General features: G+C 43.7%; 1 protein-coding gene across 3 annotated transcripts; it reads left to right on the plus strand.

Moving 5' to 3' along the window:
* Positions 1 to 2,074: 2,074 nt before the first annotated feature.
* IFT27 (intraflagellar transport 27) lies at positions 2,075 to 15,892 on the plus strand. Of its 3 annotated transcripts, XR_012043767.1 has the most exons (9): positions 2,075 to 2,210; positions 5,637 to 5,716; positions 6,783 to 6,842; positions 7,516 to 7,575; positions 8,529 to 8,646; positions 8,959 to 9,068; positions 9,280 to 9,499; positions 12,417 to 12,519; positions 15,725 to 15,892. XR_012043767.1 is itself a non-coding variant. In XM_072869859.1 (7 exons), exons 1-7 carry the CDS (start codon positions 2,177 to 2,179, stop codon positions 9,376 to 9,378), a joined length of 561 nt encoding a protein of 186 aa, XP_072725960.1. In that variant the 5' UTR covers positions 2,075 to 2,176; the 3' UTR covers positions 9,379 to 9,676. The 3 variants fall into 3 exon arrangements, 1 of the variants encoding a protein (XP_072725960.1); XR_012043765.1 differs by lacking the exon at positions 15,725 to 15,892 and having other exon boundaries at positions 12,417 to 13,138; XM_072869859.1 differs by lacking the exons at positions 12,417 to 12,519; positions 15,725 to 15,892 and having other exon boundaries at positions 9,280 to 9,676.
* The last annotated feature ends 1,607 nt before the right edge of the window (positions 15,893 to 17,499 follow it).

Raw genomic sequence — 17,499 nt, forward strand, 5'->3', positions numbered from 1 at the left:
GAACATCAATAACAGCACACCTGGTTTATGTGATGGAGGATCCGGGAATGGAAGAGAAAACAGTGAAAGCAATAATGAGACCTGGGATTAATTTTTCTTTTCCTTTTTAAAGGAGCCCCTAGTAGTCACTCTATCACTATACTTCACCACAGTCATCATCTACAATTAAAGTCTCTGTCCACTCAGGCTAGAGAAGTCCCCTTCATATTTTTATCACAGAAAAAATTGGGTTTATGTGCATATAAAAGACTCCTTTGATTTTGCTATAGGTACTTATTATTTTTATGTTATTTGCTTGTCTGGCTAGATGTCTGGCAGATATGTCATGTAGTCCCAAACATGTAAAATGGGTCATCGATACAAGAAAAGACCAAAAAAGCTGCCTTCTAAGCAGGCACTACCTTGAGGTTAAAATAAAACTTGGAAAAATTTATTTTCAACCAACTCTACTCTTGGAATGTCCAATCTTATAACGCAAATACAGATGCATTATTGATTATTCTCTTCTTCCCAAGCTTACTTAGTGTTTTTCATAGTAAGCAGATTCTGTGTTCCACAGTAAACAACCTAAGTGTAGCCAAGCAAAGTTTATACTCTGAAAAAGTATCGTTTGTTATTGATGACATGCTTTCTAGCAGCGTAAGATCTTTCAAAGAGTTTGGAAGGAGGGGAAAAACCAGGAAGCTTCAGAGTCAGCTTTTTCAGCTCTAACCCAAACCCATTAAGTTTGACTTGGACTGCTTAAGGAAGACAGAAGATCAGTTTAAAGATTAAGAATAGGGCATAAGAAATAGTTTAAGAGTAGTCAAGGGAGATCTTAGTAAAAATATTTGAAAAAGAAGAACAAATAATTAAAGGAAACAACCTACTGCAATGTGAAAGATTACAAAAATAACAAAGAAAAAGGACAAAAAGGAACAAAATTCTGAGATACTAAGAAGAAAGCAACTAAGAAATTGGTGAGCAAGAAGAGAACTCTCTCTGGGAGAACAGTAACATACTCGAAAGCAAGAAAAAACATGAACTGGAAGAAAGGATAACAGATCAAATGTTGACCCAGGTTGAGAAGAAACATTGCTCAGCTTCCACATTGGACACACAGGCCTCGTAAAAGGTCTATTTTAAACACGTTGACCCAACCCCCCCAACCAACACAGTGAAATTGAGGAGATTCGTGGCCGACTTATAAGCAGCTGCAGCAAAGAACGAAGTGGGGTGTACACAGGGGCTGGGCAATTCCAATCCCCTCTCCGATTTGATTCCAGCTCTGAGCCCTGAGGGGAAAGTGACCTAAATCACGGGGTTCCCACAGCCGGTGACAGGACACAGCCCCCTGCCCTCTCCTTGGGTGAGCCTCACAGCTCCTGCCCCACGGCCAGCCCCGCTCCTCAGCCTGCATGGCAGACACCCACCCCGCCGCTAACGCCCGAGAGCGCGCGCGAGTATCCCCGGCCGTTAACCGTGCGCGCATGCGCAGAACAGCCCGCGCGGGGCGGGTGAGGGGAATGGCGCGTCCGCGCTCCACAGGACAGGAAAGCCGGGGGTGGGGTGGGGAGACGGGCGTCCGATCGCGCGCATGCGCAGGAAGGCACTCAGCCAGGCGTGAGAGTGAGGGCGGTTCTGCACGGAAGATTCCATTCCGTGGGATCATAGGCAGGGAATGGAGGATTCCGTTCCGCACTCTCACTTGTCTTTTCCCACCTTGGTGCTGCCGCGCCCCCTACTACGTAGTTCTTTGCCCGTAACTTTATTATTTTCTGCCCTGTCCCCAGTGGGTTAATTTCGAGTACGTGGTACGGTCCCCTGTGTTCTACCCAACCACAAGCCGGCGCCTGGCAGCGTAGTTAGTTGCTGGGCAGAAACCACCCCGTTGTCCCCGTACCACTACGCCGCCACCCGCTGAGCGCGCTGCCCCGCCTTAGCTACCAGAAGGGGCGGAGGAGGGGTTGAATGACAGGATGCTTGGTGGGCGGGAAAAGACAAGAGGACCAATAACAACTCCGGCTAGCATTGATGAGCAGAGCTCACAGCCAACCGAGCTGGGAGGGCCGTCGCTTCCTACAGGAGGCGGGGTGCCCGGTTGCTAGGGCCGCGCTGTTGCTAGGGCCGCGACAGAGCGCCGTGGCGGCAACCGCTGCCCTCCTGGCCCGCCGCCGCCTTCCCCCGAGCCGGGGCGATGGTGAAGCTCGCTGCCAAGTGCCTCCTGGCAGGTGAGTCCGCCCCGTCCGGTCCCATCCGCCCCGCTGGCTATAGGGGCCTAGAGCGGGCTCCGTGGGGTGGGACGAGGCCAGCAGCGGGGCGGCGCTGGGACACCCGGGCCCCCTCAGCGAGGGGGGCGCCCCGGGCGGGTGGTGGCGGGCCGCGCCGGGAGGCGGGCTGGCTTGTCTCAGCCTGTCGTCGAGAGGTCGCCCCGACGGAGAAGAGGTGGGGAAAGAGGCGACAGGAGAGGGGTGGAGACCGCAGCTTCCTCGGGACGGGAACGGTGGAAATCATCTTTGTTGTTACCTATCCCGTATCCTCTCCCTCTTACGACATGCGGAGAATCAAGAGCTGTGTTCAGGGAGGGTGTGAAGCGTAGTCGGACCAGCTGAAATGCAAGGGCAGGATCTGTAAAAAAGAAAGGGAAAAAAAAGAGTATTTCTACAGTGTGGAAAGGTGGGCTGAGGATGGGGAAAGGGTGAAGGGAGCAGGGTAGACAGCCGAGTCCTGCCTCTTGTGGGAGGCTCCCTTTGTGCTGGAGGAAAAAGTCATGTTAGAAATTGGGATGATTCCGAGAGTGTGGTGGAAAGGTAGAGCCTTAGCAAAGAGGAGAAGGACGAAGCACGTGCACTTCACAGAGGCGTCTTTTTCCCCAAGCAAACTGGAGGTTAACCTGAAAAAAAAGTGAGGTGAAGACACCGGTTTATTTAGTCAGGATGGATTATGGAGGTGTTGAGAGTAAGTACAGCTGACTGTTAACACTGCGGGAAGAAAGCTTTTTCTTTTTTTTTTTCCCTTCCTCTACACTGAAGCTCTGTGCAGCCTCAGCCAGAAGCACAAATCCATAAAACCTTTGTGTGCAGACAACTGCCGGGTTTAACTCTTTGCTTCAAACCTGTTTTCCTTCATCCAGAATAAAATTATTGCCTTTTTTTAGCCTCAGAAGCAGCTAACCATCAACTCACACAAAGCCAGGTGTGATCTTTGGCAAATGCAAAAGAATTAATCTCCCTCATGCCTCTGTTGATAGTTACTGTGGACAGCACAAGTATCTTGCCTGTCTTCTAGATTTGAAACTTGCACATCATTTCCAATTTGGAAGTTTCCAGGTCCCAATACGTAGGCTTTGCTTAAGTCTTTCACGTTTTGTTGTTTAGTGTTACCGAAGGCCAATGCCGTGACCATTTTAAATTCACATAGGTTTTCTTTGGATGACCCAGTTATGTGCTTAATCCTAATTGGGTCTGGAGCTGCCTTGTCAATTCTGTTCACAACACAAACAACAGGAAGGTCCTGTCCCATATGTAGTGCTCCCGAGTGCTACAATAATAGCCATGTATTATTAAAGATAATAAATTAATGAAGCAGACGAGGCAAAATAACTTCTCTCTTGCAGAAGAGACCAATATAGTGAAAGAGACATAAGAGATGAGAGACATAACCACAATAACCTAAAGGGAACAAGAAAATGCAATTACATAGGTAGGAGCAAAAACATCAGAGATGGAACAGGGAACTCTTGTGTACCTAAGGAAGTGGTTATGAAGAATAGAGTGGCTCACAGTATTGGGAGCTGCACCAAGGTCAAAGAGAACAACAGGGGAAAAGGGCTTTTATTAGCAAAAGAGAGACTATTAACTTGACAATAGAAAGCGATTCCTGTGTTATCTCAAGGGTAATTTACAGACACGCAGTAAAAGATATTGTTGTTTGAGCTCACTATGGAGACACTACGAAAAGGTTTTCATTGTAGAAAGACAGTTGGCAGTAGCAAGCATTTTAGAGACACACTACAGATTCTGGCAGAATAACAGAAATATGGATGGAATAAATACTGTGGGTTGTAGTACTGGCAGATGAGACCAAACTAAATGAAAAGGGCAAGGAAACTTATTTTGAGAAAGTACAGTGATGTAATGGGCTAAGAGGATGGCAAAGAATAAGAAAAGGGAAAGAACAACTGGGGCTGTCAAATTGAAGAAAGGCAACACATTAATTAAGAATTTGCACTGGATGATGCCTGCGCAGTTTGGAGCAATGTATGTTTCTCGATCTCATTTTACAAAGACAGATCTAATTGTCTATTGAAATACAGAATAGCTTCCACTCAGAACAGAGTGTTGTCTTCAGCACAAGCTTGAACTGATCAGGGAACAAGCAAGCTGACTTACCAGATTTTCCTGTCTAAATATTATGAGCCCAACTCAGCTCAAAGTAAGTAAGCATGCTAAAAGTGTTTAAACAAGAACTACATTTGGTTAATGCATCTAGGAGCAATTGTGACTATCCGAAACACCCTTCCTCCTCTATAATATTATGTGAGAAGATAGCTTTACCAATTTCCATCAAAACACCACCTAGGAAGCTGTAATAGGGTCAAAATATACCCCTTTCTGGGTTTATTTATTAACAACATAACGTAAAAGACTTGTATTCCAGACTCAGCTGCCATGAGTGTTCCTTTAAGGGTAAAGCTAGAACCACTGAGGTATTTAATTCCTGGTTCCTGTCCTTTGAACTATCCAGGCTACTGAGACAGTATGTGAAGAGAGGATAAGCCCTTTAGGAACAGTAAGTTAAGTCTTTGTTTTGCAAGGATTATGATATTTTTCGTGGCATGATATGGGCATATATGAATTCTGCAGTTCTCTGTCATTGCTTTGGATCTTATGGAGTTTTGTAACAGCAGGCCAAAGCAGGCAGATGCCAGGTTTGCCCGAAGTGTTGTGCAAGCCATACCAGAAAGCCTTGTCTCTAGAAGAGCACAAACTAAAGCCCCTTGGTTTTCCTTCCATATAGGGATGAATCAGCAGGCTCTTTCTCTCCAGCCAAGTGACATTTGCTTCTGTTATGCCCAGGATGCAACTAATGAGCCACCAGCAGCATTGAGTCAGCAAGAGTTGCTCTCTTAGCAGGATCAGCAAGAAGAGTCCATCGAGGAATGTTACCAGCTTAAGCAGCTTTGTCATATATAAATGACCTGTCTCTTCCCTAAACTCAGTATATAACAAGGATTTGAATCTGGGGAAACGGGTAATCTAAGGAGAGGAAATAGCCTCCTGTGCAGCGCAGTCTCCCTTATCACATTGTGTTTTTCTCTACATGACAACATATCTGGGAAATTTTAATTCTTAGGTAAAGGCTATAAGGTAGGCATGAATTTTAGAACAAACAGCAGTTCCACCCTGATCTGGGGGCCTTTTACTGTCGTTCATAGAGCAGAAATCTGATGTCAGCACCAGTATGCATAATGGCAATATTAATTTCCTCACGTGGGTATTACCTTTTAGATTGTTTTGTGCTTCTTGTGACAGTTATCTTGCCTGTATTCAGAGTTACAGCATCCAAGCTCTTATGGCATATAATAGTAACAGAACTGAGGGAAAATAAGATTCTCTAAGATGAAACAAAAATCTTTTATGCTTTTGGTTTTGCAGGAGATCCAGCTGTGGGGAAGAGTGCTTTAGCCCAGATGTTCCGCAATGATGGGGCTCATTTTCAGAAGAACTACACACTGGTAAGCATACAACAGGCTCAAACTGCTATCCAACATTTTTTCTAAGTTGCATGAGAAAAGTAAGAAGGTCTAGAACAAAATAAATAATATTATTTTAAGTTGAGGCATTCAAGATAGGGTCTTAGAGGGTTTTCTTTCTCGTACATCCTAGATTCTGAAGAGAAACCATTTACTATTCTGTAAGTCTTTACATTATGTGGGTGCTGGTTTTGAAATTTAATGCAGAGTAATTTAGTTAATTTTATAAATTTCCTGCTGAACCAATGTTTTCACAAGCTTTTGTGGTGTTAGAGAGCTTCCCCCTTTAGGGAGTGCTCTATGAAAAAGCATTGCTGAAGGAGAAAGCTTTTAATTCCAACTATTAAATGTGCATGTGGACAGTGCGCTTATCACTATGCAAACATGAAGATGTGCTGCATAGCCCCAAGATAATTATAATCTACAGAAACTGTTCCCAGATGAAGAGGATACAGTTTGCAGTCTTTCAGTGTGAGAATCAATGGTGATGACTAATCAGAAGCAGGATAAAAATAAAAGTAAATATAAGTAAAGCAAAAAAAGGAAAATATGAGTGTGGAGAAAAAAACCCTAAAATATGTTTATTCATTGAAATAAAGTTGGAAACCAGAAGTTAAGGATAGAAATAGAACAAACAAACAAGCTACAAAGCAGAATGAGATAAAAGGTGGAAGAGGCACAAATAACCTCAGTCCCATATGTTAGCTGATCACATGGTTGGTGCAAAACGTTCTAAGGCATACTTTAGAGCAGCAATGTGATAGTGAACATAGCCCTGCAGATTTCAGCCAGTACCCTTAGTTGTATATAAGCAAATCTCTGGACATTGGTTCTTCTCTGTCTTTTTCCCCCATCAGAGCAAATCTACGTGGCTTTGGCATGTAGGTGGGAGTATGGTACCAGAGCTATGAGGAGTTCCCAGCAGTTTATGTTTGATGGGATTGTAATGTTTCACAAGAATTACCTCAATCCAATGCATCGTTGGTATGCAGTCGGACAGGCTCTTAAAAACTCTTCTGATCCTTGTTTTCCTGATTTTTCTTGACAGACAACAGGCATAGAACTGTTGGTGAAGGCTGTATCAGTTCCAGAGACAAGTGATAGTGTGGTGAGTTTTTCTGTGACATAAATTGGGTCAGAAAGAGACATCCAGAGCTCAAACCTCACTTCAGCCTCATTCTGGTGGAAGATTGCTTTGCATGTTCATAAGGCCATTAAGTTGCATGAAGGAAATGAGGCTGATTGTGTACAATTGCTGATAGTCCAGGGTTAGTTTAATCTTTAAAATGTAAGTTTTACATATTTGTATCCAACATGACATCTTAAACCAAAGCTGTTGCCAGCTTTGTTAGGATTCTGTTCTGTCCTTTAGGGCACTCAGGTTTAGTTCGTATTTCTTAGAACTACAGAAGCTGGAACTTATCTGTTATTTTTCCTTAATGTCCTATACTCCCACTAGTGGCATGTGGACCATGTGTTTAATTTGTATAAATAGTGCAGGTTACTGTCCTGCTCCACATATTCTGTTTCCAGTAGGGATGGAAACCAGACTTGGGGCCTTGGAGGTAACCCTTTTATTGGTTATACATGAAAAATAGCTATTTCTTTTCTCATACTCTCTGAACTGGAGTATTCTCAGTGCGGAGAACTTGTCCCTTAGGGACATGACACTGCTGTACTGAACAAAATGCAGGAGTTACAAGTTCCAGTATTTACTTTCAAAACCTTTCCCTACACTGCATTTTTCCTGGCAAGAGCCTTCTTTCTGCTTCCGCTTTCAGGAATTCTTCATTTTTGACTCTGCAGGAAAAGATCTATTTTCTGAAATGCTGGAGAAACTGGTAAGTCTTATGTAACAGTCCTCTTCTTCCAAAGAAGTGCTTTTGCTTTGAAGATCTGAACTTCCCAGTCTGGCAGATGTACCAAACTTTGTCTTTAGTGTAAATGGGAGCAATTACCTCAGTTGCCAATGCATCCTGTTCTGCCTCTCTAAAACTTGTAAAAGTACTAGAAGAAATACTTTCCAGAGGACAGAAGGCAGATAGTCATTCAGTTTTCTTACAAAGGAAATAGGGATGTTTAACTGAGAATCACTGTGTGCTGTTGGTTGAAGTTATTTGTGTTTCTTAGAAAAACATCTATTTTGCTGCTAGTGCAGTAGTGGGGGTTTTTTGTGTTATAGTGATGCGTTTGATCCAACAGGACTCGTTCTTGTCCTTGAGCATAATACTGCCCTTGATTTTTTCCTTCACACATTTGTGTCCTTACCTGTACAGTTCTCCATTGTGTTATCTCATTTTGAGACGTAGGATCAATTAATTGATGTGAGGTTTCATAAGATGGCTAAATCAACCTAATGGTTCATTGCTCTACAAGAGGCAATTCCACTTTTGCCCTTGCCCTAGGTCTGGTTTGCAAGGGACCCCTCTAGAAGCTGACTCAGCTTCTCAAACTGGAAGAAAACTTTTCTACTTTTTTCTCTAGGATTAAATTTGCACTGATTCAGCATGAAGAATTATCTTCCCCAGGGATCAGATGAGTGCCAGAGCTGATACAAGTAAAGGAGCAGGACCATGCAGATAGGAATGGGGAAAGAGAGCAAGACCATCTCTCCCAGTACCAGCTATCCATTTAGTCAGCTCAACTGAAATGTGAAACCTCAGCCAGGGCATAGGATTCCTGTATGTTAGGCTTTTTATTTTTGTCTTAGCATCTGTGTTTGCTGTGTTTATAGACTGGCTGTTGACCACATCATTTTCATTAGAACTGACAATGTTCCTTTCTTGCTGTGCAGTGGGAGCAACCCAATGTCCTGTGCCTTGTGTATGATGTCACTAATGAGCGATCTTTCAACAACTGTGCCAAGTGGTTGGACAAGCTGAGGGCTCAAGCAGTTGGAGTCCACATCCCAGGTAAGAAATGGGTGAGATTCTTGTTATCTGCTCCCCTCTTGTATGACAGCAGTTGTTCCCATTGAGATGTGGCATAGAGCATTTATTTTAAGCCAGGGGCAGGCATGGTTTCCTCCAACTCATTTGCTTTTATCACAAAGCAGATAAGGCATGAATATGTTTCCTTTGTGGAATCTTTTCTAGGTAGTTGTAGACTGTTCTCCACGCCTCCAACTTTTTCAGCTACTTCTACAAATGTTCCAGCATTTATTGCTAACAAGTCAGCATTTCTGGGTTGTTGTTTTTCCTTCGTTTCATTTTTTTTTTCTGTAGGTGTCTTAGTGGGGAATAAAACAGACCTGGTTGGTCGTCGAGTTGTGGAGCAGAAACAAGCACAGGAGTGGGCTGAGAAACATGGCCTGGAATACTGTGAGATGTCAGTGGTGAGTATCTGCTCCTTTCACCATCTGTGGAAGTGGGTGTTTGTAAAGTTATCTTCTCTTACAGGTAAAGAAAGATAATTGGGGAGGCTCTTCCATTTGTTTGTCATCTAACTCACCCTCAGTTTTAATCTGCCTTTTGTGAAGCAGTTAGAGCAGAAATAGTCAAATGCTTATTCCATTTATCATTCACAACTTTCTTATTTCTTTACAGAAGGAGATGAAAAATTTTGAGGCCCCTTTCCACATCCTGGCAAAGTCATTCCACCAACTGTACAAAGAAAAAGTGGAAACTTTTCACTCACTAGCTTGAGGGCCGTGACTGGGATGACTTATTTATCCTCTAAGCTTCTTCTGGTGCCCAGAATCCTGCAGGGTGGAATACAGAGAGAAGAAAAAAGATGAGCTATTTGCTTCTTCATGGTCATCTTCTGGTAATTCAAAATAAATGAGAAATAAGCAAGTGGAAAGACACTCTTCTGAAGTTGCTACCTCAGCATTCCTTTCATGTCCTCTAACTTGGTTCTCTGCTCACTGAAAGTCTGCTAGGTTGAAGGAGGCGGGGAGTAAAAGGGGAGGGCAGAATGGAAATTGCCAGCTCTTTGCTTTGATATTGTCTTGTCTGAACAGATTTCCTGCTGCTACAAGCAACAATTTAGAGGTTTGGAGAAGGAGAGAGGAAGCTGACAGGATGTTTTTCAAGTTAAGCAACCCAGCCTTGATACATACGTTGCTGGGCAGGACTGATTTGGCCCTGCTGCTTGAAAAGCACTTTCAGTAGGAGGCCTGTTCCCTAAAATCAACACATGGAGACTGAGATGTGTGGGGACCGAATTAGATTCAGGTGTGTTTCTAGGAGCACCTAGAGTTTGAGGCCTGTTTTAACAGTGTTACCCTTATCAGTTGTAGGACTGATATGCTGATGACTAGTATGTGTTTCTGACTTCTAGAGTCTGGTTTTTTTCTTCAGCGTGGCTCACTTTCATCGCCTGTCTTGCATCTGTATCGCTGTCACTTGGTAACGCAGTGCCCTCTGCTGGTCCCAGGTCACAAGATTTCTCAAGAAGCTACCTCTCTTGAAGGAAGCAGGACTTCCTACAGGCACATCTAAATTGGCTTATCTGCAAAATGGGGTCAGGTAGCAAGAATAACTCTTTTATTCTAGGGATGAGACCAAAATTTTAAACAAACTATCTTTCCTTCTTCCTGCATTTGTCATCTTACATGTTTTTGTGTCATTTTTCTTTTTGTCAGCTGAACTTGGCAATACCATGTTCTCATTAGGTTCAGTTCTCAGTCCCTTACTAGAATCAGAGTCCTCTTTGTTGTTAAACTTTCCCTGCTTGTCCTTGAATTTCAGATTAAAGACCGTGATTCTGATGTCACTAGTGGAAACAGGACTCAGGAAATGAAAGACAACCTGGCTAAGTTACTCTGACTCCACCATGTCTGGCTGGAAATTTCATATCAGAAAGGATAAAAGCCTAGACAGAACTGTTCTTTTGTGTGGAGTACTGATGTTGCATGTGTGAGAGCCTGTTTGTTAATGCAGTATGTGAAAGCATCCATGGTAAGGTACTGCCTTGTAACTGAGCTTAACACCGAGGAGTTCAAAACTGTAACCTTTCTCTTCTCCCAGATTATGTTAGCCTCCCTTGGGCAAGGCAAGCTGAATTTTGTAGCGAGTAAGCACTAAGTGATTTTTCAGGCAGGCTTTTCAGGAATCTGTGTTTCAAGACTTTTATATGTGCATTTTATAACCATTTTTATGCCCAATGATAGGAAAACTGCACTGGATTGAATATAAGAAATATGGCTGCAGATGTTGTAGCTGAGTTTATGAAGCACTTCAAGAATCTGGAGAAGCAGCTGGGCTCATTTCACTGGCAATAGTGTGTTGATGCTGGGAATTAGCTAGGGAGCATGAATACCAGCTAAAGAAGTTAAGTAGGAGCTCAGCCCACAAGACAAGAAAATGCTTAGGTTCTTTTGCTAGAAGCCACCTCAAAAAATGACAGAACCAGCTGGGAAAGCTCTTGCTTCCTCCAAAGAAGGAAGGACTCCTCCATGGGCTTAGAGTAACTAGAAGACTCACTCTTTTTTGAATTGGATTAGCATTACTTGTGTTTTTATCTTACATGGGTTGTCTTGTTAATTCTGGGGGCATGCCTGTTGATTTACATGGGCTGAGTAGAGTCTTGCCTGCAGGTGCCAGTACCTCTGACTATTAAGAATAGAAGTTATTTTGGATGCTGTGCTGATCTAGTTAAAGAATTAAAGAAGGTTTGTTTTGATTTGGTAGCTCATTTCCCCCTGGTTCTATTGATGATGTGATTACAAGACAAGGCAGGTATTTTTTCATATTGAAAATAGCATGCCAGGTGTGTATGCCACCTGTGACGTGGTATATAGGGCAGATGAATGCCTTTGGAATGGGTGATAAAGTGAATCCTATGCAATCTTTAACCAGGGAGTTCAATCTCTCTGCACCTGAAGGACCTCCCATAACTTCAAATAAACAGAACAGTCTAAATGCACCAGTAAGATGAAGATTGGGTAACGCTGTTTTATGAAATGAATGCCAAAGCTGGAGGATCTCATTAAGGGAATGCTTGCAGTGGTGATTTGTGATTTATAGGGAAGCTGCTTTTGAGAGGTTAGTGAAGAAAAATGCATCCCATGCAGGGAAAGATATATTGCCTGAGAGAGGAAATGTATGATCTAATTAGCTAGCAGTAGGGATTCACCCACTGCCCCTTTCCCTCTTTCCACAGGCCATGACTAGAATTAGAAAAGAGGTTGTGTCTAAAGCATGTTTCCCAACTTGCTTTTTATAGGACTATTTCAAGCACTAATGTAGACACAATTTAATGTCCTTTAAAATGGTATGTTTGACAATAACCATCTCAGTCCTTCTAAATGCATTTTAAAAGCATAATATACTGTCCTTCCTGGCTAATGTGCTATATAATATGAGCATGATGCAGGTGATGCTCGTTGCTATTTTCCTAGCTTATTTATGACCCTTGTTGTAGAGGCTAATAGTGAGGAGTGGGTAGAGAACATGGGAGCCAGATACAGGAAGGCTGTGGAAAATAGTTTTGTGTCTGTGTGAAGGAGTTTAGGGTAGTGAGTAGGTGAGCTGGGCAAGCAGGATGAGTAAGAGTCTGAAGCCGTTATTAAGTTTCTCTTACTGTGTTCAGTAACTGTTGCAGTCACATCTGTAGGGTGAGGATGCATGTTTGCTGCTTATAGCCTTAGCATCACTCAGAATTACAGACAATGTGGAGAACAGTGGGAGGAAGGCAGAAAGCCTGTCTGCTGACCAGGAAGCTTGTTGTCTTCTTACAGCTCCCCTACTTTGTCCAATTGTGCAGCGCTGCAGGTGCTCAGCATGGATGTTTACAACCCAGAAGAGGCCCAGCTCAACCAGAACTGGAATTTCAAAAGAAGGGTGAGGAAACAAAGAGGCCTTTAACTGTTTTTAAGAGATACATAGTCCTTCTTTTTCCTGCTTGGTTGTTTGATTAGAGAAAAAACATTCTTTCCTCCTTGGAGTCCCTCCTTCTTACCTTTCCTTTGGTCCTCATGGTTCTGCTGCACAGAATCCCTATTATACTTGTGCCCTGCTTTACTTAGCTTGATACATCACCAGCTGATTTTTTTTATCCTTCTAATTTCTGCATTATCTATTCCCAAGTCTGCAAGACATTTCTTCTTAGAGAGATTAATAGACAAAAGAAAACAAAAGTGGAATTTTTAGTCAAATTGTCTTGGAAGAAAGAACCTTAAGAAGCTGACTGACGTTCTCAAATTTTACTGGAAATTTGTTTGTGTAAAGTTGTCATATTAAAGATGCTTTAATGGTTTTGTTTTGTCTTGCCAGACATATTCTACTGTGGAGTGAAATGCAGGATGTAAAATTCCAGAAAGATCAGCTTTTACTGTGTGAGTTAATAGGAGTTTCAAGCTGATCAGACTGTGATAAGATTTGTTCACTCTTAACAATGGAGTGGTCACTGCTGTTCATAATAAAGCATTAAATATACTGAAATGGGGCTGTCAGAACAGTTTCTTCTAGAGATTTGTTCATCTTAGAGACTTAAAACTTAAGAAAGGACATCTTTCAGAAAACTGATCTAATAAATGACACCATTTGGACCAGGGTTATTTCTGATATAACTTCAGTGACTTAAAGGGCTGGATTTAGTCTTTTATGCCAATTGACTCCCCTGGGTAAGCTTCATTTCTTTACCCGCTATACATCTTGGACCGATCTGACCTGATAGCAGAAGACACGTGATGTTGTTGAAAATGAAATACTGCCTTGGGGCAGAAGGATAAACTGTGTGGCCTCCTGAGGTCCTCCCAGCAATACTTTCTATAATTCTATTAGATTAAGTGGGGAAAGAAGTAGCGTGGAAAGCACAAAACAGGCAAAGTCATAAACTAGCAATTAAACTGGGAGCTGGGCTGGGCTACAGCAGAAAACGTACAATCTATCCCAATTAAGAGCTGTATCTCAAGAGAAACCAGGAGCCTGACGCAGGTGCTGACAGCAGGGAAAACACTGCATTTCTGTTCTGTAGGCAGCAACTGTGTTCTGCTGGTGCTTACACAGATCCATGGGGGTCCATACCCCGCTCAAGACTGTGCTCTGCTTTTAATAATTACTGTATCTATGATGTTCAGGAGGCAACTGCTTGCAGTTGTTGTCTCATCTGCCTGTATAAAGCCAGCGGGGTGATGGCAGATTATCTGCTAATAGCAGGAAGACATTCCTATTCTTGACACCATCCATGATGGGATCCCTCTCTTCCCCATGCATTCTCGGTCCTTCTTTTCCTATCTCATATCACTTCTTGATGGAGAATATCCACCTCTGCTTGTTCTTAGCGAGTAATTTTTCCATCTTGCAGATGGTGTTCCATGGAAGCTCAGGCTACGGGACTTCTAGGACCCTCTGCAGCAGAGGTGGAGTCTGAGCAGGAGCTCTTCAAGGGCCATGTTGGCCCCTGCAACGTCTCTGTTAGCCTAAGGGCACATCATCTCTCTGCTTCTTGCATCCTATTTCCTCCTCCTGCTGTCATCTTGCCTTGAGAACAATGTCTTCTGTGCCAGTTGCCCTTGGCTCTGTTGACCCGGAACAACAATGCTTGGGGGAGGGAGAAAGAAGAGAGCTACTCAGTCTCTAGTCTTTTCAGGGCTCCTTAGGTGTTGTGACTCCCTTTCAAAGTCACCTGAGAGATGGGGCTGTTGCTCAGTCTAGAGTGTAATTTCCTGGCAGGAGACCCCCAGCTGAGTCCTGGCAGCCTCATCTTGGCTCTTCAGAGCTTTCTGCAGTGTAAGTTTCACAGACACTGGCTGTTCTCATTCTGACTTAGAGTTTTGGTTTGTTGTTTGTTTTTTTTTCTCCTTGGGGGTCTTTCTCTCATTCTTCTGTCACAGCTTCACATATTTCCTCCCCTAGAGCTGTTTGTCAAGAGAAGCCTGGAATTGCTCTCTTTCCTGGTCTCTGAGATCAAATCCAAATCTGGCAATGTTTAAAAGGGAAATGTGACAGACCCTACATGTCAAGCTGGGGTCAGGGATGGGGTCAGTTTGATGAGTTTCCCTCCAGCCAGATATGCATCAATTGGAGAAATGTGGAGCCTGTAATCTTTCTGCACAAGTACTGGAAAAATATACAATATGAGGGCTTCAAGTTAGGGACTGTGAGCAGAAAGGTATAAAGGCAGAAATTATCAGCTGCTGTATCCCAAAGCGGGGAAATGCAGGAGCAGTAGGGGAATAGGAATATGTAGGAAAGAGTGGGGTCTATATCCCTTCATGAAGAGCCCAAAGGATTTGCTGAGGCAGAGTGGGAGGGTGGGAATTAGGGGTGGGGAGACGTAAGGCTTTTCCTGGCTCGTAGAATGATGTATGGAAATAAAGTGGGAGGAAAAGTAATTTTTGCATGAGCCATTGAGGGAAAATGAGGATACAGGGTAGAGCTGGATGACACTGCAGGTGGGAGGGCAGGTGGTAAGAATAAAAACCTCTGAACAGAGGTTTTCAGGGCCAAGGTCAGTTTGGGGAATTCGGAGCCATGATGAGTACGGTCAATGGTAGCCATCAGTTTAGGTTCAAGATGTAGGACCTGCATTAGAACAAAGCAGGATGAGTTAAAGTCTGCCTGACAGGGTTGACACTGGGATTTGATAGAGCTATAGCTAGAATCCAGAATGATAAGCCTAGCAGTAGCGTGGGGAGATAAGAACAGTAAGCTGTGATGCTGTGAGGAGCAGTGGCTGGAGACAGCATATCCAGATGAGACCAGAAAAAATAGAGTAGGTAAGCTAAGGACACTATCAGACTAGCAGGGTGGAAGACTGTGAAGAGATGTTGGAAATTCAGATTGAGTACAGTTCTTCTGAGAGGATTTCTGAGTGGAGGGAAATGGACGCCTACAATTGTCACCCACACATCTTTGTATCATTTAAAACACAAATTAGTTCAAGCACTCTATTTTATTTTGCCAGAAAGTGGGGTGATCTATTTGCTTAAACCTTTTTTTAATTTTTTTTTGGGGGGGGGGAACACGACACACGGACAATGACACATAAACTTATGCCTAATTGTGCTGCAGCATCCTGAATACATTATGTTCATCCATTCAGGGAATGAAAAGAGAACCTGCATGTCACCTGACCAAGCAGAAGTGCCCACTACAACTTGAGCATTGGCATCTCACAACAAAAACTTCACAATCAGTTCATACAGCGGAAGACCTCCCCAGAATATCGATATTTAACCTCAAAAACCAGAAAAATGCAATGGGTATGAGGTCAATGTAAAGCAGATAGAAATCACTCTGTTCATGAATAAAATTACCTACAATAAAAAAATGCCTTCAGCTCTGCATGGGAGGAATCTCTCTTCTGTCCTGGTTTCCCTTCTCTGCTTTTGCTAATTAATTTTGATTCCTGCAAAGTGTCGCTTTCTCTTAGTCTAACAGTTGTGCATGGCCATTGTGTGCTGTTTCTAGGACTTTGTTTTTGTGATGTTGGGTGGCTTCAGTCTGGGGACTGTGAAACTGGAAGTTTTGAAATTCAGGTTGCAGTTGAAGCATCAGGCATAAAATCAGCTTGTAAGGACAGCAGAACAGAGCATCTAGGAAAGATGTCTTACAGGGTTAAGATAATGCTTTGCAGTGCTATTGTCAGCAGAGAGAGATCAGGCTGCAATGAATGTGAAAATGTTAGATGGGGAAGGAATGCTGGTGGGTTTGGAAATGGGTAACAAGTGTGGGTTTCTTGTAACTGAGGTAAATGCAGAGGAAAGGATGCTGCGAGTCTCTGGAAGCAGACGTCTGGGGAGGTAGCGGAGGAGGTAAAGGAGCATTCTTGGACAATGTCATGAAACTGGGTAAGGGCAGGAGGACAGTTCTGGTATGAGCAAAAGCAGTGTAATGCAGAGTCTGTCCTCCCTAGTTTCTGCACCCATTGAGACCCTGGGAATATTTCCTTTAAGTGGACTAAGTCATTGCTCCTGATGGCCTGCGCAGCTAAGACTGCCAGTAGGGTGGCTTTCCCTCTTCACCAAGACAGAAGTGATCACTGGATGCCATCTCGGTCCACGACCATTTTGACATCTGATTCCTCTACACTGTCCATGTCTCTTGCCTTTTTCCTCCTAACTGTCCCTGCACATGGAGGTCTTGTAACTATACATCCCCACAATTCTGCTACGCCTCCCGTGCTAACAGCTCTCCCCATTACCTTAAGACTGCTTCGATCCCGCCATCTACTTTTCTTTCTGGGGTTATAAGCTGCTGTCAGGAAAAAAACACTGGTCTTTCTATCCACTACCACCCTCTCCTACCCCTCTCCTCTCCATCTGGTACTAGGGTAGAGCTTGTGCTTTGTTCAGCTGGCTAGTTCTGGCACGAAACTGGACTGGTACAGGAGCGAGAGAGCTATGCCCATGTTGGATGTGTGTTTCTGTGCGGGTGAGGGGCATCCGAGGCAGGCACCCTTTCCTCCTTTTATCAGACTGCGCTCATTTATTATACCATCTGTTTTCCCAGTGCTGGAGATGATGCTGGGGATATGTGGCTTGGGGCACTCAGGCAGAAACTGGCCTGCACAAGGCCGGCCATGTGTTTGCCTCCTAGCAATGCAGCGGTCAGCAGCAAATTCTTTGCTGCCGCCTCCTCTCAGTATGGGAGAGAGCAAGCGTGGGCCTGGGTGTGTAGGAGACACAAAGAGATTAAATGTGTGAAGGGGGGGAAGGGGGGGGAGAGAGACGGACTGGGGTACATGTGTATCAGCTGGAGAGAACTGTGGGAAGGAGGGACAGACAGACAGATGGGCAGGGTGGGGGAGAAGGAAAGAGGAATGGATTGTAGAGGGAAAGACAGAAGAACTGGGCGAGGGGAGACAAAGAAATGGAC

The sequence above is a fragment of the Ciconia boyciana genome, chromosome 1 (genome assembly GCF_034638445.1).
Source record: "Ciconia boyciana chromosome 1, ASM3463844v1, whole genome shotgun sequence".
NCBI classification, from domain to species: Eukaryota; Metazoa; Chordata; class Aves; order Ciconiiformes; family Ciconiidae; genus Ciconia; species Ciconia boyciana.

What these genes read in the sequence shown, in the direction of transcription:
- IFT27 (XM_072869859.1), top strand. Translation starts at nt 2,177, where the DNA reads ATGGTGAAGCTCGCTGCCAAGTGCCTCCTGGCAG. An exon ending in CAGAGACAAGTGATAGTGTG is followed by an intron (nt 6,843 to 7,515) that starts GTGAGTTTTTCT and finishes TTCCGCTTTCAG; the next exon opens with GAATTCTTCATTTTTGACTC. An exon ending in CTGAAATGCTGGAGAAACTG is followed by an intron (nt 7,576 to 8,528) that starts GTAAGTCTTATG and finishes CTTGCTGTGCAG; the next exon opens with TGGGAGCAACCCAATGTCCT.